The sequence below is a fragment of the Apium graveolens genome, chromosome 6 (assembly GCF_009905375.1).
Source record: "Apium graveolens cultivar Ventura chromosome 6, ASM990537v1, whole genome shotgun sequence".
NCBI lineage: Eukaryota > Viridiplantae > Streptophyta > Magnoliopsida > Apiales > Apiaceae > Apium > Apium graveolens.
This window is the reverse complement of record NC_133652.1, coordinates 38,992,172-39,001,338: the sequence shown is the minus strand read 5'-3', so window position 1 is coordinate 39,001,338 and position 9,167 is coordinate 38,992,172. Positions and strand designations below refer to the sequence as shown.

General features: G+C 33.3%; 1 protein-coding gene across 1 annotated transcript; it reads right to left on the bottom strand.

Annotated features, from left to right (window-relative positions):
• Positions 1 to 6,681: 6,681 nt before the first annotated feature.
• On the bottom strand, positions 6,682 to 8,915 carry LOC141664932 (uncharacterized). Its single transcript, XM_074470888.1, has 8 exons — positions 8,754 to 8,915; positions 8,270 to 8,518; positions 7,891 to 8,195; positions 7,628 to 7,810; positions 7,442 to 7,546; positions 7,273 to 7,351; positions 7,077 to 7,181; positions 6,682 to 6,777 (listed from the first exon to the last, which is right to left on the bottom strand). The coding sequence occupies exons 1-8, from the start codon at positions 8,913 to 8,915 to the stop codon at positions 6,682 to 6,684; spliced, it is 1,284 nt and encodes a 427-aa protein (XP_074326989.1).
• Between the last annotated feature and the right edge of the window lie 252 nt (positions 8,916 to 9,167).

Below are 9,167 nucleotides of genomic sequence, written 5' to 3'. Positions count from 1 at the left end.
TTTGGTCTTTCAAAGCATAAGGTACAATGGTTTGAATATGTAAGCAATTTGAGTCAGTGTTTGGCATTTAGTTTGTATGTATTTGTGGAGTAGTATCGTATATCTGTGATTCATATTCGGGTATACAACAATCAATGGTTCAGAAAGAATAAGGTTTACGGCTCAAAGATCAACAACTAGAATCAAGGTTTTGGGTTCAGTGCTTCAAAGCACTTGCAATATGAAATAAGATTATTAATCAACTACAATATATCTCGAGAAAGTTCAGAACACTTGCCTGTTATTAGCTTGCTATACTTCTCTAACTTCCAATCATAATCTCCTCCCCCTCGACTATATGTTTCCCTTTCCTACACCTTGCCTCTTCTGCTCACATATCATAAACATCTATCAATACTCAACTTATACGATTCTATTTGACATACACTTCTATCTAACCTTCATTTTACCCAAATCCGATTAACGGATTGAAAGTTATGCTATAAACAAGTAAACACCGAACATATAGACCGACAGTCAAACAAGTCACATATAACACATAACACGTCAACAATCAATGATATATCATTTATAAAGGAGTCTCGGGTATTTAACATAATTTTTAAAATATTTTTCGGAATTAAAACGGGTCATTGGATAAATTTTAAAGCAATAAACAGGATTCGGTTGGCCACATCTAGCTTCAAAATAATTTTCAAATAATTATCGAGCCTTGAAAACAATTTAAAATAATATTTTAAAGCTCGAAACTATTTTTCAGAATTTTTAAATCATTTTTAAATAATAAAATCTAATTAAATAATTAATTAAAATCAATTAATAATTAATTAAATCAATTAATTTTCAAATTAATTGACCAATTAATCAATTAATTATTAACTAAAATTAATTAACTAATTAATTCAGATTTATTTTTGAATTAAAAATAATTTTTGGAATTAAAATAAAAATTTTTGGAATTTTCAGAAATTAAAAAAAATGAATTTTTATAATTAAAATAAATAGGAAATATGATTTTTAAATATATTATAAACAACAATCCTATTTTTGAAAACTTTGCAAACTACAGGGACTAACTTCACCATCTTCAAAAATATAGGGACCTAACTGCAATTTTACCACCCCTCGCCGGAAAATAGTCGGGGTTCGCCGGAGAATTCGTTCCCAGAATCCTCCCATCATTAAAAGCTCCAGAATTAATCTACAATTCACAAGGAATTTAACCATACCATTCAATCACACAGATAACCCCTGAGTTGGCCGGAAAATGGCCGGGAAGTTCGCCGGTTTCCGGCGAGCTCGACGTAAACTTAAAAACACCAATCCATTCGATTCAAGAATCCTCTGTTAACGAGCTATACACCAATCGATTGTAAATTTCATAAGGAACACAACCCACTATATTTCAACAGCTAATAACCCCTAGAACAAAAAACCCTAATTTTCAATTAAGAACATTCATACGAGTTATAAACCCTAATTTTAAAATTCGAAAATTAAACTTAATTTTGAACATGTTATTGAACTCCAAATCAGTCATATGACATATGAAAATCATCAGGAGAACAAGCTCTACAACATGCAAGAATCAAATCATTCAAACAATCATCCGTACAAAAATTCATATTTTTAATCAAAATAATTCAAAAATAAATAAAAATATAGAAAATAAACCTATGATTCTGCAGTTCTGAAACTTGGATAATCTGATAGAACACTTCAAAACCTCCGTTTTGGTTACTAGAGCTTCCCGAGCAGATTTCACTAACTCCTCCAAATTGTATTTTGATTCTTGAAAGTTTATATGAAATTAGGGTTTTTCTCTGGAAAAGTCTATAATTACTGTTTGCAAATGATTTTCAGTCCAAAATAAAATACGGTAAAGGCTATTTATAATTACGGAAAATTAGTATCCCGTTGGATCATTCCGGATAAAAAATGGTACGTTTATTTATAAAAACAGATCCAAATGGTATCGGTTTTCGGGATAATTATCCAAATCAATACAATTTGTACTGCGGTCTTGGTCTCAGCGCCTGATTACACGTATTACGAGGTGATAATAGTAATATTTTAATAAAAAAATCTCATTTATCAAAAATACGAGTTTTATTGATTTACCGAAACGAATAATATATCAAAAATATTACGCTGGGACCCGCACAGGACAAACCGTACGCCGGATCGAAAAAGTCGAAACATGGAAAATGCTCGGAATATTGCAATTAGGTTGAAAAGGAGTTCTCGGAAGAGTCGGGTTAAAAAAACGTAAAAACGGGTGACGTCGGTTGGTTCCCGATTATATAAAATAGTTTATAGATACTCGGAAAAAGATTTTATAAAATCCATAAATTTCCTATAAAATCATAAATCAACATAAAAATAAATAGGAAGATATGACAATTATCTATATTTTATTTTGAAAATATACAAATTAAAATACTCAATTGATATTATTTTTAAACATCCAAATACATATACCACTTAACAATTAATTCATATAATAAATACTGAAATGCATAATATTTATTAATTTGAAAAAATAATTACACGATATATCCCAGATATTACATCCTCCCCCCCCCCCTTAAAAGGATTTTGTCCTCAGAATCTCCTAAGGAAACAAATGAGGGTACTTTTCTCTCATATCACTTTCTAACTCCCACGTTGACTCTTCAACCTTTGGGTTTCTCCACATTACTCTTACTAACTTTACCACTTTATTTCTTAACACTTTCTCTCTTTCTTCTAGAATCTCTATCGGACTCTCTACATATGATAAATCTGCTTGAAGTTCTACTGGCTCATATTCGATTACATGCCTGGAGTCTGGATTATACTTCTTAAGCATCGATACGTGAAAAACATTGTGAATGTGCTCCATGTGCGGAGGTAACGCCAACTCGTAAGCTACTTTGCCCAAGCGCTTTAAAATCTCAAAAGATCCGACATATCTTGGGCTCAGTTTTCCTTTCTTTCCAAATCGTGTCAATCCTTTCCACAGCGATACTTTCAGTAATACCAGATTTCCTTCTTCAAATTCCATATGATGGTGTTGTGCTGCTATCAATCTCTTCTGGATAACTTCAATAACTTCCTTCGCTTGTTGCACCAATTCAGGTCCAAGTATTTTGCGTTCTCCTACTTCGTACCAATACACGGGAGATCGACATTTGCGTCCATAAAGAGCTTCATAGGGTGGCATCCCAACACTGACATGATAAATGTTGTTGTAAGCAAATTCTACCAAGGGTAAATGCTCGTCCCAACTTCCTTTGAAATCAATGGCACAAACACGTAACATGTCTTCGATCGTCTGGATTGTCCTTTCACTTTGGCCGTCTGTCTGTGGATGGTAAGCCGTACTCATATTCAGTCTCGTTCACAAACACTCTTGAAAACTTTTCCAAAACCTCGAATTAAATCTCGGATCTCGATCGGATACGACACACACAGGGACTCCATGACGAACTTTGATTTTTTTCAGGTATATATGGACTAACTTGTCTAGTGAAAATCTTTCATTTATAGGCAGAAAATGAGCTGACTTGGTAAGTCTGTCCACTATAACCCAAATGGCATCATGATTGGCTTTCGTCCTTGGTAATCCGACTATGAAATCCATGGCAATATGCTCCCACTTCCACTCTGGAATCTCCAATGGCTGCAATAATCCACTTGGTCTCTGATGCTCTACTTTAACTCTTTGACATGTATAACATCTGTTAACCCATTCCGCAATTTCCCTATTCATATCTGGCCACCAATAATTTTCCTTTAAATCTCCGTACATCTTGGTACTTCCTGGATGGATTGAATACCTTGAATTATGAGCTTCCTCTAAAATTTCATTCTTCAACTCCGTTACTGGTGGAATCCAAATTCTAGAAAAAAACCTAAGAATACCTTGATCGTCCTTTTGCGTGCATAATTCCTCTCCTACCAAACGATTAATGTCCTGATCCATTATCTCTACTTGATACTTTCTCATCTTTTCTAACAACTCTGGCTGGAAAGTCATACTATACAGTTTTGCTTCATCAGGCTTGCAAACTCTAAGCTCTAATTCCAATTTTTGAAATTCCTTGTATATCTCTTCGGGTACTGATAACACATTCAACTTTTCTTTCCGACTTAACTCATCCGCCACGACGTTTTCTTTACCGGGATGATAGTTAATCGTGTAATCATAATCCTTAATCAACTCTAACCATCTTCTTATGCAAAAAGATTAAAAATATCTACTATGTGTTATGACATTTGTTGGTCAGATTTATGAAAAAAGATTAAAAAACTTTTGTTGATCATGCATTCATGCTTGTCAAATGCAGTTAGTTTTCCCTAGTATAGTACAATTTCTTAAAATACAGTATATATCAATTGTATGTGGTTTCAATACGGCACTGGTCACCTTATTGTGTTTCTGCTCATCCCTAGCCAAAGTACCAATGTAGCGTCCACCTGATGCCAAAAATTGTACGTCCCATTTTCAACTGCTCATAGTTAATAGTTATTTACCTGTTTACATATGTTTTATTTATAAAAATGCCTCTGCTTGTTAAATTTAGTATATACTCTATGTTATGACATTTGTTGGTTAGATTATGCAAAAATATCTAATATATGATATGACATTTGTTGGTCAGATATATGAATAAAGATTTAAAAACTTTTGTTGATCATGATTATCAAATGCAGTTAGTTTTCCCTAGTATAACAGTTTCTTAAAATGCAGTTTGTATCAATTGTATGTGATTTCAATATGGCACTGGTCACCTTATTGTGTTTCTGCTCATCCCTAGCCAAAGTACCAATTCAGCGTCCACATGATGCCAGAAACTGTAAGTCTCATTTTCAACTACTCATAATAGTTATTTACTCATTTATATAAGTTTAATTTCTACAAATGCCTCTGCTTGTTAAATGTGGTATTTACTCTATGTTATGACATTTGTTAGTCAGATCATACAAAAAGTTTAAAAATATCTACTATATGTTATGACATTTGTTGGTCAGATTTACGAAAAAAGATTTAAAAACGTTTTTCGATCTTGCATGCATGCTTATCGAATGCAGTTAGTTATCCCTAGTATTGTACAGTTTCTTAAAATGCAGTTTATATCAATTGTATGTGTTTTCAATATGGCACTGGTCACCTTATTGTGTTTCTGCTCATCCCTAGCCAAAGTACCAATTCAGCGTCCACCTGATGCCAGAAATTGTAAGTCTCATTTTCAACTGCTCATAGTTAATAGTTATTTACCTGTTTATAGAAGTTTAATTTCTACAAATGTCTCTCCTTGTTAAATGTAGTATCTACTCTATGTTATGACATTTGTTGGTCAGATTATGTAAAAAGATTAAAAATATCTACTATATATTATGACATTTGTTGGTCAAATATATGAAAAACGATTTAAATGCTTTTGTTGATCATGCTTATCAAATGTAGTTAGTTTTCCCTAATATAGTACAGTTTCTTAAAATGCAGTTTGTATTAGTTGTATGTGGTTTCAATATGGCACTGGTCATCTTATTGTGTTTCTGGTCATCCCTAGCCAAACTACCAATTCAGCGTCCACCTGATGCCAGCAATTGTAAGTCTCATTTTCAACTGCTCATTTTTAATAGTTATTTACCCTTCTACATAAGTTTAATTTCTACAAATGTCTCTGCTTGTTAAATGTAGTATCTACTCTATGTTATGACATTTGTTGGTCAGATTATGCAAAAAGATTAAAATATCTACTATATGTTATGACATCTGTTGGTTAGATTTATGAAAAAAATTAAGAACTTTTGTTGATCATGCATTCATGCTTAGCAAATGCAGTTAGTTTTTCCTAGTATAGTACAGTTTTTTAAAATGCAGTTTATATCAGTTATATGTAGTTTCAATATGGCACTCTAGCCAAAGTACCAATTCAGCTTTCACCTGATGCCGGCAACTTTAAGTCTCATTTTCAACTACTCAGTTAATATTTATTGGTTGGAGATGCTCTTATGCAGGAAATTTTTTTTTTTAATTTAGAAAAGTGTTAACATGTTTTTTGGAAGGTGTTGTTCACCAACAAACCAAATTATCATCATTACTACAGAAAAGACCTAAGGCGTCGGTCAAAAAAGGCCTAAGGCGTCGGTTTTTTAGCGTAGTAAATGCAGGGGACGCTGTAGGTACATGCCTACAGCGTCGGTTAAATGGTCGACGCAAAAAACTGTTTAGCGTCGGTTAGATAACACAAGCCGAAGGCAAGAAAACCGACGCTATAGGTTTACAAACAGCGTCGGTCAATTAAACAACCGACGCTATAGATTTACAAACAGCGTCGGTCAATTAAACAACCGAAGCTATAGGTTTACAAACAGCGTCGGTCAATTAAACAACCGACGCTATTGTGCTTATCAACTGTGTCGGTCTCACTAAAATGCCGACGCTAAAAGTTGTAGAGAAAATGTGTCGGGTCTTAAAATGCCGACGCCTTAAGTCTATAATTGCATTTTTTTTGCCTGATCAATTTTTTTTTCCTGATCATTTTTAACCTGTTTACTACACATATTAAAAACAGAGGTACACCCAAAAATTAAAAAAGGTTCACAAATTATATTAAAATAATTTTGGAATTGTTCATAATTTTAGTTTACAACCCAATAATTACAAAAATTCATCCAAAACTAATATTTTCATGACAAATCCCTCACACTAACTCGATTCTTGATGATATCTAGACTCCTTGTAATTGTTCTAAACTCTCTTCTTGTATCTCCAAGTACCATGCCCTGGAAAAAGAAGTTTATATTAGTACATAAAATCATATATGGAATAAATTATTCGACAAAACATGAATTAATGGCAATATTTATTGTGAACATGAATTAATGACATGTACTGAAAAAAATTACTTGACTATAGACATTCAAGAGTAAAAAATTGAGCCCAAATCTCTCGTATCTCACTAATTTCCTTTCTACCATAGCTTCTAGAACCTAGACCCTACCAAAAATTTAACATACTTCAAATATTAGTACTTGATTTTAAAAATTGTAAACCAATATTTACAATGTTTTAGTTTCCTTACCACTTTCCAATTCATGTTGGCATTTTTTTGAGAAAGCATGACAATGTCATACATGTACCTCATCACGAAAAAACCACATTTTGTGCCTCTTTTTTGTTGGGGACACTACACATAAACAAACAAGATTCATAAATAATAACTAAAAAGTGAGAAGCATATAATATAAGTGAAATAAACAAACCAAAGTAAGTTATACCTGAACCTCGGTGTGATGCCAAATAAACTCTTTTCTGTTATTCTTCATTCCACCTTGAGGTACATATAATTTAAATGCCCTGTAAAACACGTATATTTTCATCACATCACTTATAGGACTAGGTTCTATGTAGTAATTATACAACATGTAATTTGAAATTTTAACATACATTCGTGCAGGTGTGGTCAACCGTATCTTCCTTTCTTTTTTCAACGAATCAAACACATATATAGCACTTTCATTGAGACAAAAAAGTAGCAATATCCAATGATCTCTACAATGAAAACATATATAATATATTAGCCGGAATATAATTATATATATAGCATGACAATTACTATGATTTTATTCTTACTCTTGGATGTAAGGGGTTAGGATATAACGTTTTTTCTTATTAGCAACCAAAAGACTTGTCATGTAATCAGTTGCTTCTTCCTTGCATTTTTGCTGCTCATGATTATGTGGTATTGCTAGTCTAGATGGCAACATGAATGCAAACTTATCGTCCTTCAATTGTTTGCACAACTTGCTAACATACCTACAAATATTATTTATCACAATATATAAGTGTGTGCTAATAGATTCTAAAGTGAATTAGGAAGAAAGACTGAGTCTTACTTTAGAAACAGTTCCACAATGGGTATGTTTAACCAACTCATTCTCAAAAACTGATTGACATCTTCGAGTGTGATATATATTGGACCATCTCCATTTTCCTCAAAAATGAATGCATCAGATTTTTTAGAAGGGGGCCTCTTTTTGAGTAAGAAACTTAAACCTGCACAATGATCACTCGAATTTATGTCATCACCAACTACTTGAGGGCTTTGCTTCAGAGGAGTCACCGACCCTTTACTTTCAACCTTTGATGACTTTTGAATTGGCGTCATCTCATGGAGTTTTTTCTTTTCCAATATAGGATCCTAATCAAAGACATATTTATTGGGTTATTACCATTTAATGGAAACTTTTCATAATTGAACCAAACAAGATATACCCGTCCCAACATCACAAGGTCCTTCGGCCATTGAACAAAGCTACTAGCTGCATTTTCTATTGTCTCGTGTTCGTAACATGGAACAGGAAGTGGAGTAAGTTGGTATTCAGTTATAACATCATCAACTGATACTCTAACATTCTGAGGGGCAATCGGGTTATTATGGATCATCTCTCCCTGATTGTTTGTTGGGAAAAGAGTCCCTCTAGCTGCAACAACTTTTCCTCTTTCTGGATGTATTACACATAGCTGACAAAGTGTTGGAACCCGCAATATTCAAAAGAATTTTTCATTAGAAAGAGCATTTTTATATCAGGTTCAAGTCATGTCATTTGAGAGCACAAAATAATTCAGTCGTATAGCAAGTACTATATGTTTGATTCACTGCCGACTTGAGTCTCTATGTTGGTCTTATAGGTGAAAGTGGCATATTTCAACTACACTGTTGTACTACATTATAACCACAAAATTATGTTGACAGTACCTTGATAGTTGAGAAATAATCTTCCGGATCCACCGAGTGACAACTACTTCGAGCATTATCAGGTTTTCGGGCACCAGCATCATTTACAAATTGATCAGCCTCGAGTGACACACCCATCTGCTTCAACTGATTGAAGATGCCTTCCAATTTTGAATTCATCATTTCCTCGCACTTTTTCTGAACTTTTCTTCTGATTTTTTCTGATTGAAGACCGCTTATATACCTTAAACAAACTGAACTCTCAATCAGAGTGGATTGAGAGTTCCAGGTAGTTTCCTGATTAGGCTTGCCAAAATTGTAATAAAAAATTTAGCCCAAATCATATTACACTTGATATACAAATGCCTCATTAGGATCAGCAGGATTTCAATACACGATTCAAGCACCAAAGTCACAGCATAAAATAAAAAACAT